The sequence below is a fragment of the Chinchilla lanigera genome, unplaced genomic scaffold, assembly GCF_000276665.1.
Source record: "Chinchilla lanigera isolate Chin_1 unplaced genomic scaffold, ChiLan1.0 scaffold00033, whole genome shotgun sequence".
In the NCBI taxonomy this organism is placed as follows: domain Eukaryota; kingdom Metazoa; phylum Chordata; class Mammalia; order Rodentia; family Chinchillidae; genus Chinchilla; species Chinchilla lanigera.
The window spans coordinates 19,998,806-20,022,107 of NW_004955434.1; the positions used below are offsets into that span (position 1 = coordinate 19,998,806).

Consider the following 23,302-nt stretch of genomic DNA (forward strand, 5'->3'; position numbering starts at 1 on the left):
CAGCTAAATTTTTTTCCCAATTTGTGGGTTTTCTTTTTACTCTGCTGGTGATTTCTTTAGATATGTAGCAACTTATCAGTAGTATGATATCACAGTTGATTCTTTGAATTATTTCACGGGCAGTTGGTTTTTGTTCATGAGACAAGTTCTTACTTTAAATCATTGGTTTTTGTCTTAGTTCTTTTTAGGCTGCTACAATTAGAGACCAATAAACTGAGTAACTTAGAAACATCAGAAATATATTTCACACAGTTCTAGAGGCTAGAAAGCACAAGAGTAAAGTGCCCAGAGAGTTGATGCATTTTTTTTAATGTTGACTTCTAGCTGGGTCTTACATGGCTGAAGGAGAAAGGTAGCTCTTTGGGGTCTCTTCAAAGGGTATTTATTCTGTTCACTAGGGCTCTGCATTTATTGTTTGATTTGGCTTTTAACTTACGAATTTTAGGGGGACACAAACATTCAAACCATGGTAGTTATCAAAATATTAAAAATGTTTTCCCAACATGCCACATACACATAGGGAAAAAGTATCTTATATAATTTTCTTTTTAATGTAAATATGACTTTAATTCTTGTTCATATATATATATTATATATATCTTCTTTCTCAGCTGGCTTATGGAATATGGTAGAGGCAAAATATTCTGAGTTTTAGTTCCAGTTCAAAGTAGGAATTTACCTCTTTGTATAACTTAGGTATTCTGAATCTCTTTTTTTGTTGTTGTTGCTATTTCTATTCTGGAGAGATAAGGGTTAGTTTTACTTGGCTCATGGCTTTGAGATGATCAGGAGAGATCTATTTATGAAACTACTTTGTAAATAGTAAAGTGTACATACAAATAGTAGTGCTTATTAGTTTTCAATATCTATATCTGTATCAACTTCTCAATGAAATTTTGTACTCATTTAGAATTTTTTTTTATGCTCAGATTTAGGACATTTATGTGTTTTCGTTACTAGCTTTAGGCATGTAAATATCTACCTTTCTTAACAGTTTTTGAAATTTCTAAAGATCAAGAAATGTACTTTTTACTACTATAATGTCCTACAGCATGAACAGTATTAAAATAAATGGAAAAATTTAATGTGTATACAAACTTGTCAGGCTTTATTTTTTTAGGTAAAATTTTTTTACGAGATAGACCAAGGGGTACATGATAGTCACAGTATTTTATTTTGTATTTAGTCTTCATTTTTTCATGATTTTTGGATGTTGAAGCAAAATACTAATTACTAATAAGTTTCCCCATGTATGTATTTTAAGACTTTTTATATAATCTATTTTTCCTAGAGTTTTTTTCACAATGATTAACATATATATAAATAGCCAAAGTACTTAAGCTCTTACAAAACTACAGTTTAGCAGGATAGTTAATTCTGTGTCACTTAGTGTAGAATTTTAGCTTCTTTTACCATCTGTCATTTATTCAGCCGATGTATTATTGCATTTTTAATGTATTCATCTATACCACCTTACTATTATTTAGAAATTAATTTCCAAAGATTTATTTTGTCCTTTGTACTGAATGTAATTTTTCTTTCTTTGAAAATGAAAATAAAAATATGGTAGATGATGGTTTTGGATTTAGATGTGTAGCAACTTTTCAGTAGGATCAGATCCCAACTGATTCTTTGAATTATTTCATGGGCAGTTTGGTTTTTGTTCATGAGACAAGTTCTTAGAAATGAAAATAAAAATATTGTAGATGATGGTTTTGGATTTTAAAAGTGTAAATTAAACTTTTTGTGTAGGTCATTGAGCTGGAAAATCGGCTAAAATCTTTTGAGAAAACATCAAAAAAATTAAAAGAAGGAAATAAACAATTAGTGAAAGAAAATGATTTTCTGAAAGCCTGTTTGAAACAACATCAAGAAGATGCAGAGAATAGAAAAAAAGACCTAGAACAGCGGCTGAAGAGGGGTAAAGATGTAGAAAAAGACAAAACTAAACTTGAAGTAAAAATCAGTGAGCTGGAGAGAGAAGTCACTTCCCTAAGGAGACAAGTGGCCGAAGCCCGTGCATGGAGAAATGAGAGTGAAGAACTGATGAATCCAGCGGAGAAATCTGAGCATTCTGCAGACAAAGCTGAATCTGACATGGCCACCGCAGAAGCGAGGTCTGCAAAATACGACTGTAAGACAACCACTACCAAGGTTAAATTCAGAGCCGCCAAGAAAAAGTGCTCTTTGGCTCCTCCCCACACTGTGCTCAATCACTCCGTCAAGGTTATGAGCAGTGTGTTTGAGAACCTCAGCAAGGACGGCTGGGAGGATGTGAGTGAAAGCAGGTACTGCTCTCGTTAGCTTAGCTCTGTGGTGGGGACACTGTGCATATGCAAAGCACTGGCAAATGGAGATTGAATTTCAACTACTGTTGATTTGGTATTCAGAAAAAATACTGTCAGATCCTTTGAAATACCTTGGGAGGTCTTGTTCTGAGCTTATTGACTGAAATTTGCATGCAAAATTAGCCACAACTGCATGAGTATTTGAATAGGTGCCAGGAAACCCAAAAGAAGGCAATGCTTGATTTCTTCCAGTGATGCTATTTTCATGCAGTCATGAGGCTTGAAATTGACAGTTTGGCAGGTTGATTTAATTTGCTGGCCCTTTGCATATTCACCATTGACAGCTAAGGATTCCCAGGCAAGCCTACCAAGTCGGTTTAGTTATCTTGTGACATGCCAACCTGGGAGGAGAAACATTTTTCCCCCTTAATTTAGTTAGATAAATTTTGAATGACCCATTTCAGCTTGTTACCAGATGTCTACAAGCTGTTTAACATCCTTTAAATTAAGAACCATCTTCACTAATTATTTCATGTATGTATTATGCAAAGTCATTGTACTAACTTTAATTGAATGGTGGTTAAAAATTACTTCTTTAAAGTTATAGCGATTTCTAGTCTTAAAAGTTAATCCCTAGTGAGTAGCAACAGGAGAATACTAAAAATCTATATTTCCTTCTCTTACCCATGGCTGTACATTTATATACGCACTTGAAATACAAAGGCAAATGAATGTTAGAACACCTCTTTCTTTATACCTAGGCAATAGAGAGGTTCATTGTTGCCAGAATTATGTGCAAAATACTGTTTATCATAATTTTTTAAGTTCCTCCATATTTTCTAATGATATATATATTTTCTATTTTCCCTAGTTTTTGTTTTGTTTGTAAATCCTCAATAGTGACTCTATTTTAGATTTGGGAAGATTATAGTTTTCTCAGTCACGGATATAAAACTAACAATTATTTTAGAAACAGTTCTCAAATTTGCACAGGGATAGAAAGGTATGTACTTTACCTATTATAAGGGTTATGGCTAACATCTCTATAACAAGAGATAGATTATAAAAGAGAAAAGCATCAGAGATTTATTTAACCAAAGTTTTATAGAACAGGAGAGACTTCACATTGATGACCCAGAGACTCAGGGAAAGCTTTCTAAATTGATGCTTTAGATTTGAGGAAGAAGGTACAGTTGCATAGAAATGTGATTAGACAAAAAGGATGTCATCTAATGTAATAGAGAGGTGAGAAGTTAGCAAGGTCTGTCTGTTTGGATTCTTCATGGTCTCTATACATGGCATTCCTTACTCCTGTGTGTGAGGGTAGGACCTCTTCTGGAAGGAGGATCATCTTGTGATCTTCTGATGCAGAGGGTAGAAGCCCAGCTCATGCACAGAAAGGAGAGGGAAGGTTAGAGCAATAGGAGGTGTGATCAAAATATACAGTGAATTTTAAAATTTTTTTTTTCTTCATTTTCTTTTGCTTTCTTTCTTTTTTTTTTTTTGAGGCAGGGTCTCGCAGTGTAGCTCTGACTGGCCTTAAACTCACTATGTATCAACAGGCTGGCCTGGAACTCATGGTGATCAGTCTGCATCAGGCTCCCAAGTGCTAGGGTTACAGGCATGTGCCACCATACCTGGCTTAGTGAATGCTTAAGTTAAAAATAAATTATTGGGGCTGGGTATATAGCTCAGCAGTGCAGTGCCTGCATGGGAAGCACAAGGTTCTGAGTTCGATTCGTGGTACCAAAAAGAAAAGTTTGCAGAAAAGAAATTATTACAGTGTATGACATGTTGACATTAACCCTCCTCAGAATACTGCTGTCTTTGAACATACGTATTCCATAGTTTTTGCTGCTTCCTGAGGCAGTACTGGAAGTCTTCTTTACGTGTTTATAAGGTATGATCAAAACTACAGTGAATGCTGCTACCAGGTGCCATTCAAAGGAAACACACTCGTGTTTTTTTTTTTTTTTTTTGGTACTGGGAATCAAACTCAGGACCTTGCACTTGCCAGGTGGGCACTTGTGCCACTGAGCTATATCCCTGGCCCGATGAAACACACTCTTGTTAAAACAGTATGGTATGTCTTGGTCCACTTTCTACAGCACAGCCAGAAACTGTGCATCTTCCTTCCCCAGAGTCAAGGTGAGCATGAAAGGGAAATGGTTCTGAGTTCATTCAGGACATCAAGACAGCCACGACAGTGTAACTAAAGACATTCACGAAAGAGGACTTCAGAACTTCTTCATAAAGTGGGAAGGATGTCGGCCTAAGTGTGTTGGAATGGAAGTGAGGGAAGTATTTTGAGGGCGATTCATGGCAATGTATCTTTTATTGTACTTTTTTAAAAAATTTGAACATTCAGATTTTTGAATGAAGTTTTGCTTTTGATCATGCTATGTATATTTAAGCTTTATGACTTGCTTTATAGGAAAGGGTCTCTAACTTCTGTCACCTACCTTGGGAAGAGAAAGTCCAGCTTCTCTGACTCTCTTTTGGGAGAATGAAGGGTGAGAGACAGCAAGTACAAGGTTAGAGAGAACTTGGCTTTGAAGCTGCTTCTGTGTCTGTTATCTTATGTATCTATCTATCTATCAACCGATCTATCTATCTATCTATCTATCTATCTATCTATCTTTTTGAGACAGGGTCTCGCTTTGCAGTTCAGGCTGGCCTTGAGCTCACTTTGTAGCCCAGGCTGGTCTTGAACTTTCAATGATCCTCCTGCCTCAACCTTCTGAGTGCTGCAATTACAGGAGTGCGCCACCACGCCTGGCCTTCTGTGTCCTTTAGCTGAAAGTCCTCAGCATGCCAAAATGCCATGCTTTAGGGTATTGTTTCCTAAAGCCTAATACTTGCCTGCATATTACAGTTACCTGGGGGTCTTACAAAAAATTCTAAAGCTCAGGCTACACTTCAGATCAATTATATTATAATTTGGGGGGTGGATATGGGCTTCAGTACTTTTTAAAGCTTCCCAGCTGATACCACATAAATTTGAGAACCATTGTTTTAAAGATCAAGAAACTCAAAATCTTAAAAAACTCAAACTCCAAATTTATAAAGGTAAGGCCAGAGAATCATATCTGTAGTCTCATTTCTTTATTAACTCTTCCCAGATTCTTTTTCCCTAGGCTCAAAAGCATTTGGAGTTAAAATCCTACTTAAAACTCACTAAGCATTTATCTGTATCTTCAAGGAAATTATAATTTGAGCTACAGATTTTATCTCAGTCATATCAAACCATTATTCATAAACAGTGGTGAAGTTTATGTGCGAGTGTGTGTCTTATCAATAAATATGTGAAAAAATGAGTACATGAAGGGTAAGAGACTTGGTTCTAACACAGGATTGTTATTTAAGTTACTTAGCAAAGACACTCAATTTTACACTGTAAGGAGTAAATGTTACATTTTCTGCTTGACAGAATACTCTTAGGAATTATTCAGCTGCAAAGAATTCTCAAACAGTTAGAAATCCTGCAGTGAAATTTTAGGAACTTCAGATTTTCTTTTGGCTTTTCATACTCTAAAATTTAAGAAATTTATTTAGATACTGGGAAAATGAAACTTAATCACATATGTATAGTCACATATATATATATGACTACATTATATAATTATCCCTTTATTAATAGTTATTTCACAGAATTTACATGAACTTCCTCATTCAGTAAAGGACAGTAACCTTCAAGAAGAAAAATAGAATTTCAGTATCTCTAGCAAATTAAAGTGAAAGAAGCTAAAGACTGTAGGTAAAAGCACATAAATAAAACTTTCTTAAGTAGATTATAAAGTGTGGCAGAGTACCCCACTCCAAAATGTATCGCTTTGGCATAGGATTATTTTGAGCTGAGGGAACAGAGAAAGAGCAGATATAAGACGAGCCCTTGGACCTCCCTTGTCCTTAAGTGTGATGTAAATTCACAGAGGTCTCCCACCTCCCCTTTGTACTAGTACAGACAAAAGCTAATCATTGCAGATAACTTTGACCCTAACCGACCCGAGTTAGCCTGAGGGTGACTGCAGAGGAATACGCACATCAAACTTCGCCAGCTAGCCATTGTATATCACTAGATTCCCACAATATCTGCCACGTTTTGCTGCGTCTTGGGATTCAATGCCCCCACCCTACCACGTGCCCTTTGTCTTGTTTTCCGCTAAAATTTTATTGTTTTTTGTTGAAGGTAAATTGGAATTCTAAGTCACCTCTGAGTTACTTCTGGGTACTTTTGCTCCTGTGTTGGATGTGTTATATATATGTCAGTAAACTCGCTTGATTTTCCATTATTAATTTGTCTTTTCTTCAGAGGGCCCTGCTGAGAACTTCTGAGGGTAGAGGTAAAATCATTTTTTCCATTCATACAATTGTAATTTCTACTTCTGTCTTCTGTAGCTGAATTCTTTCTTTAACGGCCTTGTCACTTTTCTCAAACACGTCTTAACACTCAGGATTCTTATTTTTTATCCTAACTATGTTTCTGTCTTTCCCTATCAGTGCATTCTATTTTCATTCCAAATTATCTTAAAAGACACTAAGGAGCTTGGACTTGTCATTTTTTTGCTTCAGAAATAAATGATACCATTTGAATTCTTTCAAAGTTTTCAGTGTTGGTCCTAATCTTCTTTCCATTTTTCTTTCATTTCTACTTATAAAGCAGTGTATTTACTCACATTACTGTCTTTTATAAATAGGTGATTCTAGTTGAGTTTAGGTCATGCTTTTCAAAAATATAATTGAGGAATTTGAGAGACAGCAGGTGCTAAAACTCTCTGACTTCTTCTGAAGCAGGTTTTCAGACCCTCATATGCCTCATATATACCCTCAAACATACCCTCTCACTCTGCCTGGAGGAAGGGAGCCTCTCCTTATCTCCAGAGTCTGGGGAGTTCCAAGAAGTATCTGAATAAACGAGATGTTCCCCAGCTTATTATATTTAGCTCGTATTTGAGTTTACACTTCCTTATGAAGGCTCCTGGATTGTGTAAAAACCTTACATCGAATAAATCTGTATGCTTTTCTTTTGTTAATCTGTCTTTCGTTATAGTCTGAGCGGAGAATATAAGGTAGTGAAAGGAAACCCCCCGCACCAGCCCTCCCATTTTTAGAATATCCTATACATCCTAGTACAGTAATAGCATGGAACCTATAGTCAGCTGTTTTTGTTCAAACTCTGACTCCAGCTGTGTGGCATCCTCTTGCATTGTGATCATAGGCATGTTATTTGACCTGACTGCCTCAGTTTTTCTTCTGTAAAATAGGCATGATAGAACCATATTCAGGTAAATTTTGTGAAATACAATAGATAATACATTAAAATAATGCCTAAAATATGTTAAGTCCTAAAGAACATGTCAGTTATCATAATGAAGCATCTTTTTAAGTTACCGACTCCTCCAAAACCCCATGCTCAAAATATTAACTGTTCGTTTGTTTGTTCATTCATTCACTTCCAGTGATGGCTGGAGGTACTAAAATGTATACCTCTAAATAGAACGTCTCACACAGCAAATATTTGTGTCTCACTAGTTGCCAGTGTAGTTTCCCTCTCTCTTGCTTGGTACTGAACCGGGACCCTTGAGCACAGACATGTGCTCTCTTATCTACATCCCCAGCCCATTTTTAAAAATTTTACCTTTAGATAGGATCTTGCTAAGTTGCCTAGGCTAGCCTCAAACTTGTGATTCTTCTGCCCAAGCTTCAAGAAACTGGAGATTACAGGAATATTCTACCAGGCCCAGCAATACAGATGTTTATTTAGGCCTACATCTTACTGGTTTTTATAGATTTTATAAGTGAATGCCCGTGAATATCTCTTAGTAAACTTGTTTAGGCTTAAAAATATTTTTTAAACTGATTTTAATTCTATACAGAATTTCAATATAGTTAGTTAATGGAACCATTAGTTGTGCAAATTTTTCCCTCCCTTCAACCTCGCTCCCCTCGTCTTTCCTCCCCTCTCCTCTTTAGGTGATCCTGGGGATTGAACTAAGGTCCTTGTTCATGCTGTACCAGTGTTCTATCACTGGACCCTTTTTTTTCCCTAGCCCTTTTTAATATTTTATTTCTATGACAGATCTCACTGAGTTACCCAAACTGACCTCAAATTTGAGATACTTCCGCCTTAACCTTCCAAACAGCTGGGAGTAGCACCACTCTGCTGCTGCTTCCGCTTCCGCTTCCTCTCCCTCCCCTTCCTCCTTCTTTCTTCTTCTTCTTCACTTGAGGCAGCGATCTTACTCTGTTGCCCAGGCTGGTCTCCATCTCCTGGGCTCAGGCAGTCAAGCAACCCTCCTGCCTCAGCCACCCAATTAGCTGGAGACCGTAAGTGTTTGCCATTGTACTGGGCTTTTGATTGGAAATATTTTGAATCTTGGTAACTTCTTTTGTTATGTTTTTAATGACCTTCCATTTATTCATTTGGCTCCCTTTGAAGGCCTTTTGTATTCTTTGTTAAATTTATCAAAAATAAGTGATCTTTACTTTCTCAGAACAATAATCCTACTTTAGGTTGCTAATGCTTTGTTGCTAGATGTTAGTCCTCTGTCTGAGGAATAGCTGGGAAAAATATATTTCCCATTCTGTAGGTTTTTGCTTCATTATGTCAGTTGTTCCCTTTGCTAGGCAGAAGTTCTTTAATTAGGTATAACCCCATTTATTGATTCACAATATTATTTCTTGTGCCATTGAGGTTCTTTTCAAAAAGTTCTTGCATACAACTGTGTCTTCAAGAGTTGTGCCTCTTTTATCTTGCAGCAGATTGTTTCTGTTTTAACATTTAGATCTTTGATCCATTTTGATTTTAGTTTTGCATATGGTGAGATATATGGATCTGGACTCATTCTTTTGTATGTAGGTAACCAATTTTCCAAGCACCATTTATTAAAGAGGATTTCTTTCCTTTAGTGTATGTTTTTTGGCCCCTTTCTCAAAGATCGAATAGCTGTATGTATTTGAGATGTTTCTGCTTTTTCTGTTCTATTCAGTTTATCTACATTCCTGTTCTTATGGCAATACTATGCTCTTTTAATCACCATAACTGTATAGTACAATTTTAAGGGATTGTGATACTACCAGTTTTGCTTCTGTTACCCAGGAATATGTTTGGTATTCTGGGTCTCTTGGTTACATTTCAATTATAGGATTGTTTTTTCTAAATCTGTGAGAAATGTCAGTGTATTTTGATTGGGATTTCAGTAAATCTGGATATTAGTTTTGGAAATAGAGTAATATCTTGGTTCACAAATGCTTCTGTTTGAAAACAGTTCGGTTTGCAAAAAGAAGTGTTCAGTAAAAGTTTGCTACCATTTGGAAACTCTGCATCAGATGATGAACAAGACCAAGGCCATCTTCCCCACAGGAACACAGATGTGCCTGTCTTCCCCAGGATTGTGGAATGAATTAAGTTTGTGAAATGTGGTACCACTATGTACACATTTTGATTATATTGGTTCTGCCTCTCCAGAAACGGGATATCTTTCAATTTTCTGAAGTCTTCTTCAATTTCCTTTTTCAGAGTGATGTAATTTTCATTGTAGAGGTCTTTCTCTTCCTTGGTTTGGTTAATTCTTTGTTTGTTTTTGTTTTTTTGTTTTTTGTTTTTTGTTTTTTCTCCGGTACCGGGAACCGAACTCACGACCTTGCGCGTGCCAGGCAGGCGCTTTTGCCGCTGAGCTAAACCCCCAGCCCCTAATTCTTAAGTATTTAAATTTTATTGTATATGACATTTTTCTCCTAGTTTCTTTTCCAGTGGGTTCATTATTAGGGTATAAGAATTTTATTGATTTTTGTGTTTGTTTTGTATCTTTTGCTGAATTTGGTTAACACAAGAGTCTTTTGGTGCAGGTTTTTGGGTCTTATAGGTATAGGCTTATGTCTTCTGCAAAAGATAAAGGACTTTTGTGTGTGTGTATCTATCCATTTTAGTTCTTTCTCTTTCCTGGTTGTTACGGCTAATAATTCAAGGGCTATGTTTAATAGAATTTGTGACTCAGTGCCTGCGTGGCAAGCATAAGGTCCTAAGTTTGATTCCTGGTGCCACAAAAACAAAAAAACGATTGGTGCTAGTGGACAACCCTATCTTGTTTCTGATTTTAGAGAGAAGTTTAATATGATGTTGACAGTAGATGGTTCACAGTGGCTTTTATCAGATTGAGATAAGGTCTTCCTATGTATGTTTTCTTCACAATTTTTATCATGAATGGAGGTTCATGATAATCCATATCATGAATGGATTTTCTCAAAGACCTTCTCTGCCTCTATTGAGAGGATCATATGACTTTTTCCTTGCTTCTGTTTACTTGATGAATTGCAGTTGTTGATTTGCATATGTTAAACCATTCTTGCATCCCTTGGATGAAGCCTACTTGGTTGTGCTGTATACTTTTTATGATTTGTTGCATTCTCTGTGGCAGTATCTTGTTAAGGATTTTTGCATCTGTGTTCATTAGAGAGATTGGCTTGTTCTTCTTTTTTTGGGAGGGCTGGATCCTTATTGATTTAGGGATCGGGATCATGTTAATTTCCAAGAATGATTTTGGAAATACTCTTTCCTCTGGATTTCTTTAAATGGTTTGAGAGGTATTGGTGTTAGAGCTTCCTCTCTGAAGTTCTTAAAGAATTTGACAGTCAATCCTTCAGGTCCTGGGCTCTTTCTTAGTTGGCGGTGTTTTTATTACTGCTTCAGTTTTATTAACTGTTATTGGATTGTCTTCACAATTTTTAAGTCCTCCTGTTCAGTTTTGGTAATTCATGTGTATCTAGAAATCTCTCCATTTAGATTCCAGATTTTGGTGGTGTACACTGTTAGTTCACCCTTTTCAATTCTAATTGTATTAATTTGTATCTTGACTTCTTTTGGTACAGCTGGTTAAGGGTCTATTTTGTGTATTCTTTTAAAGAAACAGCTCTTTGATTCATTGATTCTTTGTTACTTTTTTGTCTTTACTTCATTGATACCTGCTTTGATCTTTATAATTTACTTGCTTGTACAAGCTCTGGATTTGCATTATTCTTAATTTTCTAGGACCTTGAGATCATTAGGTTATTTGTTCAGGCTCTCTGTTTTTCTGATGTGAGCATTCACCACTATATACTTTCCTCATAAAACTCTTTTTGTTGTATTCCCTAAGTATATTGTATTGGTATTATCATTTAATACTAGGAACTTTCTTATTTCTTCCTCCTCCGTGACCCACTTATTATTCCAAATTGTGTTGTTTAATTTCCATACATTTACATAGTTTCTGTCATTTCTTTTGCTATTGGTTTCTAATTTCTTTGCAAAATGGTCTGATAATATACGTGGTAAAATTTCAGTTCTTTTGCTTTTACTTAAGCATGCTTTAGTAGGTTGTATGTTGTTTATTTTTGAGAAAGTACCAAGTGCTTGTGAAAAAGAAATGCATTCTGTTGTTGGGTGGACTATTACATGTATGTGTATGAAGTCCATTTGCTCAAAAGTTTGATTTAACTATGATATTTCTTCGTTGCTTTTTTGTTTAGTTGATCTTTTTGTGATACTGGGGTGTTCAGGTCCCCTACTGTAATTGTATTACTGTTTATCTCAGATGTCTATTAGTGTTTATTTTATTAAGTTGTGTGCACTGTGATTTGATGCATATATGTTTATAATTATTCTCTCCTCTGGTTGAATAGTTTGTCAACCCGTGTGTAATATCTTCCTTTGCCGCATAAACTTCCAGTGGAATTTTAATCTCCTGGACATTTGTGTGAGTGCTTTTCATGGATTCCGTTTCTTTCCTATGTTGGGCATTCATGGTTTCTATCACTTTCCTGACCTACTTTACTTTTGACCTGTGTCTACTTTCAATTCATTGGGGAGGACTTCATTTTGTTCGTCATCTTTTTTTGCTTGAATGATTGCTTCTAATCTGATTTTTTCTATAGGCTCATTCACCTGTTTTGCTTTGTTTTTACTTCTGCTGCTATCATTTCAGAAGGTTCAGATGGGTTGCTTTTGATTTCCTTTATCTCTTTGTCCCCTGCACTTGTCCTTTATGGCCTGGAGGTCTGGAGTTTCATTTTGCTTTTGTGTCTTGTCATTTCTATTTTTTAATTTTAATTTTTTGTGTGTTTATGATTGTAAGTTGCCTGTGTTGGATAGCTTCATCACTAGTATTGAGGCTTTCTTAGGAAATGTCTATTCTTCAGAGATACCTTCTGTACATAGAAGGTACTTGCTAAGCTGGCTCTTGGTCTGTGTGTCTATCCCAAGATCTTCCCTTCTCTATTTATTAGGGATGAGTGGTTGCTATCTGTATGGCTCAGCACTGAGTCCCTTGGTACTGGACCGTGGTGATGGTTCTGTTCCAGAGAATCACAGTGTTGCCGTACAAAGGATAAGAGCTGATTACAACTGTGGCACCCTGGCTAAAATAGTACAGTTTGCAATGACATCAAGCACAGCCTGGAAACTGACGAACTGTCATAACTATTAATTTGATATCTTTAACCATAGGAGCAACTATCTATCTATCTATCTAAGCACAGCCTGGAAACTGACGAACTGTCATAACTATTAATTTGATATCTTTAACCATAGGAGCAATATCTGCAGTTATATAAGAGAGTTCAACATAAAACAGGCACTTTCATACAGTGAATTTCCCCTTAGTTGAGTGATTCTGTCTTTTGGGTAGATGGAATTTAAAGAGGGATTGGGGACAAAGCAGAGAGATAAACAGAGAGAAATACAGTAGCAGTAAAGCTGGAGGAAAAAGAATGATCATTCAAGGTTTGGGAAACTGAAGAAGACAACAAGAGAGAAGGAATAAAGGAGAAAGCAGAATATCAAATAAACCAGAAAGACTAGATATAGTATTCAGTCACTGGCATATATCAAAAAAATAGAAACAAAGTTGAGGCAAGAGAGGAGCCTTGCTCAGAGGTGAGCAAACTAAACAATAAGTGAAAAACCTGAACAAACAAACAAAAAGTAACCAGACAGAAAAAGGAAAATGAAACAGAGAGAAAAAAAATAATAAAGTTCCTCTGGTTTCCACAGTTTTGTAGTTGTGGCCTATTCAGAGCCCACATCTGAGCTGGGTAACCCTACCAAACCTTTATTAGGATTAGTGCTGGGTGCAGGACTGATCTTGGTCTCTGGGTGTAGGGGCTGGGGTTAGTTTTCGTCTAGTAACTTTCTGTGTGTCTCTTCCGGCCCGCCCACTCTTCACCTTGTTGCTATGTTTCCCTCAGACAGAGACAGCCCAGGGTTGCGCAGTGGGCTCCTCCTGGTCCTTGCACAGCCTCCTCTGTTCCAGCTTCACTGGCTCGTGTCTGTCCTTGGCGCCGCTTGTTGCAGCGTTGAGTGGGGTACAGTGCTGTGGACTGACTTACTGCCTTTGCCACAGCCAGTCAGCCCAAGGCTGCTCGGTCCCACTTCAGTCTCCTCTCCAGCAGGGGGCGTGCCGACCTTCCACTCCTTGCTCCACTGCCACCCAGGGATGCGCAAATCCTGTGCTTTGCTGTCCCTCTCTCAAGGCATGGGTCCTGGAATGGAAGGGGTCGTGTTCTTCAACTCACTACCTTCACGGCCACTGCTACAGTCCCTAACTTTGTTGTGCCTAGAAGTTCCAGTTTGCTGCGGACTTGTATTTTCTTATTTCTGGTTATTTATTTATTTATTGCTGGGTTTGTAGCTCCTTTGGGCCAGTTCTTCGGAAGTGAGCCACGGAATTATCACCCCCACACAATCCAATATCAGCATACAGAGAAAACCAATTCATAGCGACCACTGTACCACCTTGGATATAGTAGTAAATTGACAACAGTCGTGTCAGATATCAATTGGACGTTGAGACACCCTAAGGACCACTCTTGAAATGCCCTAAAGCAGAGCAGAGTGGTCTGTGACTTTAGTGGAGGCACTTTAGGCAACCTAGAGTTTGAGCTGTAGTAATTCAGACCGCTCATTTTTGCTGCAGTGCAGATGTAGATGGGGTGCGAGGGCTCACACCTACCAGTGGGGTACATGGCATGTCCTTCAAGTCTACCCTCCAGAAGGCTCTATCCCCCCAAATCTGGCTCCCACTGTGCTACACAGGACGCTTGGTTCTCCTGGTCTGTCCCTCCCTGAGAACCCCATGAGATTAGTGGTTAGCTTTCTTCAAGCCTGACTCCCAAGGCTGTCTCTTACTATCTGTGGTGGAGAAGCACTTCAGTCCTGGGGCAGAACACTCCTCCTGGGTGCTGGGCTCATCCTCAGTCAGGTTAGTCTTTTGGTTGTTGCCTCTGCCGCTCTTTGCCACAGCCTGTAACCCGTAACTGTGTTGGTAGCAGTGGTGGGCAGGTCAGCTCTCCTCTCCCACAGGTACCAGAAGGCGCTGGTGTCTGCAGCGGGGGCGGAGTGCTGAATTTCCCCTCATCGACGGGGTGCGGGAGTCTCCAGGGCAGGCTACGGAAAGCAGGCAGGGCCTCCCTCCTTCTCCCAGTGACAACAGTGCGCTGGTGCTCGAGGGCCCTCTGCTCCCACAGAGCTTTGGTGTCTGAGGCTGTCTCTTGGGGTAGGACCTCTCCCCTCTGGACAGGGACCTTGAGGCTTTGGTGTCTGCCTCAGCGTTGGGAGTCCCTCTTTCTGCCTCAGGGCACGCAAGGCTCTGTTGTCTGCAGAGGGATAGGACAGGGCTCTCTTCTCTCCTGCAGCACCCACGAGGCTCTAAGTTTGCTTGCTTGATCCTTTCTTCCAGTCCGTATCTTTCGTTTGGGGAACCGGGATCATCCACATCGGGAGTTACTACAAATAGATATTTACTTATCCCTGCCCTTGCCTCATTTTGTTGTTGCTGATTCCTTATATTTCCCTTCATGTAACCATTCACCCTACCAGTGAATTCATTCTGTTAGCCCTTTAGTCATTGTCAGTTTCATTTTATCTTATGACGCTATTCTTCAGAATATTTTGGAGTGATTTTATGGTGGCCATGAATTTCTTTAGGTGCTCTTAATCATGAAAATATCTTATTTCTCCATCAGTTTTAAAGCCTTCTGCAAGATACATCAGCCTGAGTGGAAATCTTCTCGGGAGGGGGCTTAAATCCAATTATTTTCAGCTTGCCTGGCCTTTATGGTTTCTGTTGAGAACTTTCCTATAATTTTAGTGGATTTACCTGATAAGTGATTCAGTGCTTTTCTAACCACTTTTAAAAAAGATTCTTTTCTTGTGTTGGCCTTCTAGGATTTTGAATATGATACATTGCCAGGATTTTGACTACAGTGTATTGTGGAGAGATTCTTTTCTGATCGTGGCTATTAGGGTTCTATTTCCCTCACTTGTCTGTTTGTTAAATTCTTTCTCCTTATTTGGAAAGTTCTCTTATTTCACTAAACAAGTATTTTATGCCATTTATGCCATCTTCCAATTTTTCACTAGTTTCAGTTAATTTAATTTTAGTCTTTGTGTCATACAGAAGCTTTTGGATCCATTTTCATTTTCTGTTATTGGTTTTAAGCTATCTTTTAAAATTGGGCCCTGACAACAGTCCTGACTTCTATTTCTGACCCTCTGTACTCAGATTAGTAACTTCTGCTGCCCATACATTGAATACAGTTTTTAATTGTATTCAATTCTCCTGAATTTATATTAGTGTCTTCTGTAGGCCTACTACTCATTTTGTTTATTTGGGCCAGTATCTTATTACTTATATCTTCTGTAAACTTGCCAAATGCCTTATTAATCATTTTGTATTTCCTCTGGTATCATTTCAAATAATTCAGGTGTATGTCTTTTGGCTTCCTCCCCAGGCATCAACCTTGGCAGACTTAGGAGATTTGGGAAGCGTTTTATTGGCTTGCCTTTTTATGTTGCTATCTGTGTGTGTGTGTGTATGTGTGGGTGTTGGTTGTAGTAGAAAGTGTTATTTTTAATATGGAGACATCTTTATTTAATGTGTACTTTTAAGTTTTATCCTCTGGGCATGGTTAACTATTAGCCTTTGCCTCTGTCCCAGGATCCCAGCCACCTCTATTTAATTTGGATTGTAGGTTGCTGCACATTTGTCCCTGTACCCAGTTTTCTAGAATGGGGCCACAGTATTTTTAATGATCTCAAGGCAATCCAGATGTTGGCATCCTAGAAAAACCCAACTAGTAATAATAGGTATGTCACCTTTGCTATAGTAACCAAATCAACATCAGTTATAACATAAAATACAAAGTGAGTATTGACACACCACAAGGTCCAATAATGTACAACCCTTACCGGTGGAAAGAGATCTACAGTTGTGGTATGAACACTAAAATAAACCACATATTTACCAAATATGACCTATAGTAAATATCCACTAATTGAGACAACTTTATTCCTCCTAACAGCAGAAGAGTATTCAATAACAATAGTGTAAACTATGTATCTAGAGATTTATAAAGCCTAGTAGTTATACAGTGGTACCACAGATTAGGAACTCATTTCTTTCCATGATTCTGGTTGCAAACCAAACTGGATGAGAACTGAATCAAATTTCCCTACGAGGTCAACTTTGAACCTAGGCGTTGAATTTGATTCGGTTCCAACTCAGTTGTTGCCCAGAATCATATAAAGAATCAAGCTTGTGAACCAGGGTACCACTACAGTAGTAAAGTTCGAGGGGCTAGAGAACTATAAAATGAAAGGAGCCAAATTTGAGAAATTAATCAATGGTTACGAGAAGGAAGAGAGAAAAGGGAGGATGGTGGTGCTGTGGAGGAGCACAATGAAAGTAGTAATGTTAGAGAAGGACCAAACAAGAAATAGTAAGATAAGCAGAGAAATCTTCATGGGAAATGAAGGTAAAAAAGTCAAAAAAGTTGAAAGGGAAATGAGCAAAAGAAATAAAAAGAAAGAATAAAGGAGATTCCCCCCCCCCAAAAAAAAACAGTTGAAAGAAGGAAAAAAATATTAATAGGTCTACAGAAGATTGAGCCAAAATAAAAAATGCCTGTGTTTTGGAATGGGTATCTTTCCAGGGTTGGCAGTCTTGCGATTTAGCCGTTAGTGTTTCTTCTCCCTAGCTTTAGTGCCTGTGGATTTTGAGGTGCCTTCGCTGCCCAGGGGCCCCTGCGAGTGTTCAGCACAGACCATGCCTACCAGGCAGTCCACGGTGTGTTCTTGCTGCAGTTGGCTGACTGGAAGTGATATCAGTCTCTGGTCTTTATTTAATGTTGGCCACAGGACTGCAGTTCTTATGTCTTTATGTAACATTGGCCGTAAGGTTGTTGGACTTAATGCCTGTGGTTAGAGCATCTGGTTGCTCCTTTCTGTCCCTGGACGTAGTCCTAGTCCAGGAACAGGTCTTTTGGCTAGTCCTCATCACTCTGCCTCATGTTAATGGGAAGCAAAATGTAGAACTGGTCTCACCCTTGTGTTGGGTGAGTGGTACTTCCTGTGTGGTCCTGCTTGCTGTCCTTGAAGAGGGGCAGTTCAGGACTGTTGCTCACTCGGGTGGCAGGGGGTACGATGCATGTTGTGTGCAGGCTTGCTTGCTCACATCAGGGGCGGGTGCCCCTCATTCAACATGGATCTCGTTCCCAAGTTAGAGTAGGAGCCCTTATGTGTCCGGAATAGACCTACTTACTCACATGGGGGAGGGTTGCCTCCTGTCTACCACGGACCTGTTTGCATGCATCAGAGGGTAGTTGCCATTTCTCTGATACTACTATGAATTGTGTACTTTTCCCAATTTCATTCTTGATGCTTTCGTTATTGGTATACAGAAGTGCTATTGATTTTTGTGTGTTGATTTTGTATCTTGGTACACACTATTGAATTGGGTTTTAATTCTGAGATTCTTTTGGTGGTATTATTGGGTCTTGTATGCAGACAGTCACAGCAACTGCAATTAATGATAATTTGGATTTTTCCTTTCTAATATATATGCCTTTTATTTTTTGTCATGATTGATTGATTGCTCTGGCCGACATGTTGAGTATTATGTTGAAAAAGAGGAGTAATAGTGGACATCTTTGCCCGGTTCCTGATTGTAGAAAGAAGCTTTCATGTTTTTCCCATTTCAAATGGTGTTGGCATTAGGTTTCTCATAAATGTCTTTCATTAAATTAAGATTCTTCTATTTGTTATTATGAATGGATGTTCACTTTTGTAAAGGCTTTATCTCTGTCTGTTGAGGTGATTGTTATGTGATTTTTGTCCTTGCTTCTGTTTCTGTGATATATGACATTGATTGATTTGCACATGTTGAACCATCATTTGCAACCTTGGGATCAAGCCTGGTAAGACAAACCAAATACTGACATATAGTAAATATGTACTAAATGCAACAATTAATTTCCACTAACAATATAAAAGAATTTAACCATAGTAGCAGAATGTTAATTTAGCATCTAAAGATTAATAATAGTTGTACTTGTGAAAACAGAGGGAATAGGGAATACAAACATTCAAAAAAAGTAAAATTTGAAAAATTAAGCAATGATAGATAAACAGGAGAGAAAAATGAGATAAAGGATCTTATTAAGGTATAAATGGAAATTAACATAAAGATACCATAAAATGAACAAAAAAGAAAAAGCAGAAAAAAGAGCAAAGAGAAAGCAAAGGGATAAAAGAAAAAAAAAAAAACAGAAGTTGATAATTAAAAGACAAAATAGGAAAACCACAAACTTTAAAAACAACAACAACAACAACAACAACAACAACAACAACAAAAAAAAAACGAGGAAAAAGTTAGTTTAAAAAAAAAATCCTTGGTGTTTTTGAATGAATAGGTCTGGTCTAGGATGTCTTTCTGTCTTGGAATCCATCAAGTCACAGTTTTCTCTGCCTAGCTTCATGGCCTGTAGTTTGTGAGGTACCCTTCCTGCTCCAGAGGTTCCTCTGTCCTTATACGCAGAGTGTAGCAACCAGCTAAGCTGAGGTGTATCAGTGTTCACCTTGGCAGATGGTAAAACATACCACTGGTCTCTGTCCTGGATGTAGGCAGCCAGGTAGGGGTTCTAGCAGACTGCTGGACTTAAAGCATTAGTTTTAGATCCAGCCACCTCTGAAAATCATACTCGCCAAGCCTGGTTTTTCTCATAGGGAGTAAGCCCTGTGTCCTTCCCTCCTTGAGCTTAGTTTTCAGAGTGTCGGTATCTATCTGTACCCTTTCTGTGACTGTCTCTTGTGGCTGTTTCTCACCTAGTCAGTGTGTATGATAACTCTGGAAAACCTGAATTGAACTGAAAACCCAGAATTAAAGTTGTTCTTTAGTTGTTCTGCGGCTGAACCTTAAATAATGAACCCTTTCCCAAAGTGCCTCTTGATTCAGCCCTCTCTGTTATGGCAGGTACTGCAGTGGCTTTCTTATGGAGCTCCAGCCTGCTGTGTGGAAAGTCACTTTCCACAGAAAGAAACGACACTCTTTTACAGTTTGTAGTAGCCGTGGGCTTTTCTTGGTGGCAGTGCTGCTGGTTCAGCCTTCCCCCTGGAGCAGTGAGCGCTGCGGGCTGACCTTCTCTCCCAGTGCATTGTCCTCATCTACAGTCGGGTCAGTCGCTATGTGGGTGCCTCTGCTGATCCATGCCAAGGGTGAACAAAATGCAGGGCAAGCTGGGAGTTGGCTGGTAGCAGGAGCCAGGGTGCCGAAATCAGGAGCAGAACTGGCTCTCATACTTTCTGGGCTCTTCTGTGGAGGCAGCTCCTTGAGGCCCTGGCCATACCGGCCAGGTGGCAGCAGGTGCGAGCTCAGCCACCCCGTGGCCTCACGCACACTGCAGCAGCGGCGTTCTGCTGTGTGCTGGTGTTGCAGTCTTGGCCCCGGTCCAGACCGCAGTCCTAAAGGCTGTGCCCTCGGCTGGGCAAAACCAGCCGGGGAGGCAGCACGATGTTTCGGAGCACAGGAAGTGGGTAGCTGGTATGCCAGCCGTCTTCACCACAGTCATTTTTTCAAGTCCTGTGCTTTCAAGATAGTTTTATCTCTTCAGGGATTTTGGGTTCCATACAAAATTTCGTATTCTAGTTCTGTGAAGATTGTCATTGATAACTTTTTATTTTAAACAGAATAAAAAATAACAAAATATCAACAATATAGACAAAACAACACAAAACAATAAAAATGATACAGGGTTTCAAAACAAAATGATGAGAATTAACAGTGGTTGTTATGTTCCATGTTGTTATCTTCAATAAAATTGCTAAGATTGATCAAACCATTAAAGAGAGTAAAAAATAATTTAGAAAAACATTAGAAATGATACAGAGCTTCACTAAACAAGATGGTAGGAATTCACAAAAATATGGACGGCGTCATGAATTTGCGTGTCATCCCTGCGCAGGGGCCCCTTAATCTTCTCTGTATCGTTCCACTTTTAATATATGTGCTGCCCAGACGAGCAGGTCATTGATATCTTGATAACAATTCTGTTGAATCTATGAATTGCTTTGTGTAATGTGAACGTTTATTTTTTCAATACATGGACATAGAATGTTTTTTCATTTTCTTATCTTTCTTTAATCAGTAGTTGAAAATTTTCATTGTAGATATCTTTATCTCTTTGATTAAATTTATGTCTAAGTATTTTTTCATTGCATTTGTTGCCATTGTAGTTGGAATTGCCTTCTTGATTTCTGTTTCAGATAATTTGCTATTTGCATAGAGCTGTGGTACTGATTTTTGTGTATAGATTTTTGTACCCTACAACTTCACTAAATTCACTTATTTGTTCTAATTGTTTTTTGGTAGAATCTGTTATGTTTTCTACATATGACATGATGTCATCTGCAAATAGTGACAGCTTGATTTCTTTTTTTCTAATTTCAATACCGTTTGTTGCTTTCTCTTGTCTGATTGTTCTGGCTAGGACTTCCAGTGGTATATCGAATAAAAACAGTGAAAGTTGACTTCTGTGTTTTATTCCAGGTACTGGAGAAAAAGCTTTCAGCTTTTCTCCATTCAGGATAACGCTACCTGATAGCTTAATGTAAATGGCCTGTATGTTGTCAGATACGTTCATTGTATACATGGCTTGTTCAGTGATTTTTATCCTAGGTGGTTGTGGAATTTTATCAAATGCCTTTTCTGTGTCTGTTGAGATTATCATGTGGCTCTTATTCCTCATTGTGTTGATAGAATTATCATGTGTATTGATTTGTGTATGTTGAAACATTTTTGTATCTCTAGGGTGAACTCCACTTGATCATATTTTGAATTATCTTTTTAATATGTTATTCGATTCAGTTTAGTAGTATTTTGTTGAATATTTTTACATCTCTAAAATCAAAGATAGTGACCTGCCACTTTCTTTTTTTGTGTCCTTGTTTGGTTTTGCTCTCAGGTTAATGCTGCCTTTTTAGAATATGTTTAGAACAATTCTTTCCTCATTAATTTTTTTGAAATAATTTAAAGTGAATTAGTGTCCTTTCTAAGAGATACCATTTTTGAGTACGGTTTTCTCCATTGGCAGGTTTTTTGGCTTCAGTACTGTGAGAATCTCATGTCATTCTCTCTGGACCTGTAAAGTTTCTGCTGGGAGGTCTGCTGTCAAGTGAATTGGGACACCTTTATTTGTTATTTGTTTCTTTTCTCTTGCTGCCTTCAGGATCTTCTTATATTTCACCTTTGAAAGTTTGACTGTAACGTGTCTTGGGGTAGAGTTGGCTGAGTTAAAGCTGACTGGTAACCTTTACTCTTACTGATTCTCTGTATGGACATTTTTACATTCTGCATTTGGGAATTTTTCTGATGTCTCTTTGAATAAGCTTTTTTCCCTTTGGCATTCTCAAGTCCCTCTTGAGCTCCAATAACCTGAATATTTTTTCTTTTAATCCTGACCCAAAGTATCTGTAAACTTTCTTCGTTCCTGTTTGTCATTTTTTCCTCCACAGCTTTATTTCCACATAGCCTGTCTTCAGGCTTAGTGCTTCTTTCTTCTTTTTGACCCGTTGTACTATCAGTGCTTTCTATTGAGGTAACTTCATAGGATTTCTATGTGATTTTTTAATTGCTTCCATCTCCCTGTTAATTTTCTCTGTCTGAGGACTGAATTGTTTACCTTACTCTAACTACTACCTGGTTAATTCCCACAGGCTTATTTTGGCCGTTAGCTGAGGTCATAGTTTTCTGAAAAGTCTTTGATTCTTGTTGGTGTGTGATGATTGCTTCAGAATTGAAGCATTTAATGCTTTTTCCATGCCCCAAATCTGACTTTTTTACACCTGTCTTTCCAGAAAGTCTAATCACTCTGCTTGTATCCTCTGAACGTGTTTTCACTCACACAATCTCAGCATTAACTAGTGTTGATTCAAGATGGGGGGGTGTAACACACAGCTTCTCTACCTGTCTTTTTTAGTGCATGTTTTCTTCTTGTAATACTAAAACCAGGCACTATGATCTGTCTGGCTTCCTTAGTTTTTGTGAAGATAGTTTAGTATGAATAACTGTTCATAATGTGTGTCTAGGGGGAGCCCATCACTGCACAGTTTTACTAATCTGCCGTCTTATTCTGCCTATCTTAGTATGTCTGTGATAGTTAATTTTATTTATCAACTTGAGGATGTTTTTGGATGAAATTAACCTTTAAATCAATGAATTTAGGCAAAGCATAATTTACCTCCATAATGGATACAGGACTAATGCAATCCATTGAAAGGTTGATTAAAATACAAAGGGGTGGTTTATAGAGCTTCTGAAAGGTGTGACAAGGATCACTTTTGTAGTAGATAGCATAAAGTATCAACTTGATGAACTTTGAGATCCACCTCCAGGATTGGTGGAGCACACTTCTCAGTGTGTTTGCGTCAGTTGTGGAAATATAGCCTTAGGGTGTACGTCCAGTCCCTTGCCCTTTCCTCTTTGTTACTGTTTTGCTGCTTTGTTTCCCAGCTACCCTGGACAAAGCCTCTTTGTTCCACCATGTATTTCTCTATGATGTTTCTGCCTTGGAGCCAGCTGACCATGACTGAATCTCCCTAAAACATGAGTCAAATTAAACCTCTTCTCTTTTAAATTGTGGGTGTTGAGTATTGTGTCCAGCAACAGAAAAACTGACAAATACAGAAAACTGGTGCCAGAAGTTGC

At 38.3% G+C, this 23,302-nt stretch overlaps 1 protein-coding gene across 10 annotated transcripts in view; it reads left to right on the top strand.

Annotated features, from left to right (window-relative positions):
• Cntln (centlein, centrosomal protein) overlaps positions 1 to 23,302 on the top strand; it is a gene marked incomplete at its 5' end in the record, with an annotated part of 307,086 nt that overhangs the window by 187,706 nt on the left and 96,078 nt on the right. For 9 of the 10 annotated variants that reach the window (XR_001234816.1, XR_001234817.1, XR_001234818.1 and 6 more), the window contains 1 exon segment: positions 1,753 to 2,288. Coding sequence is in view for 7 of the 10 variants with exons in the window: in XM_013516378.1 (XP_013371832.1) it covers positions 1,753 to 2,288 (536 nt within the window). 10 annotated transcript variants of the gene reach the window in all.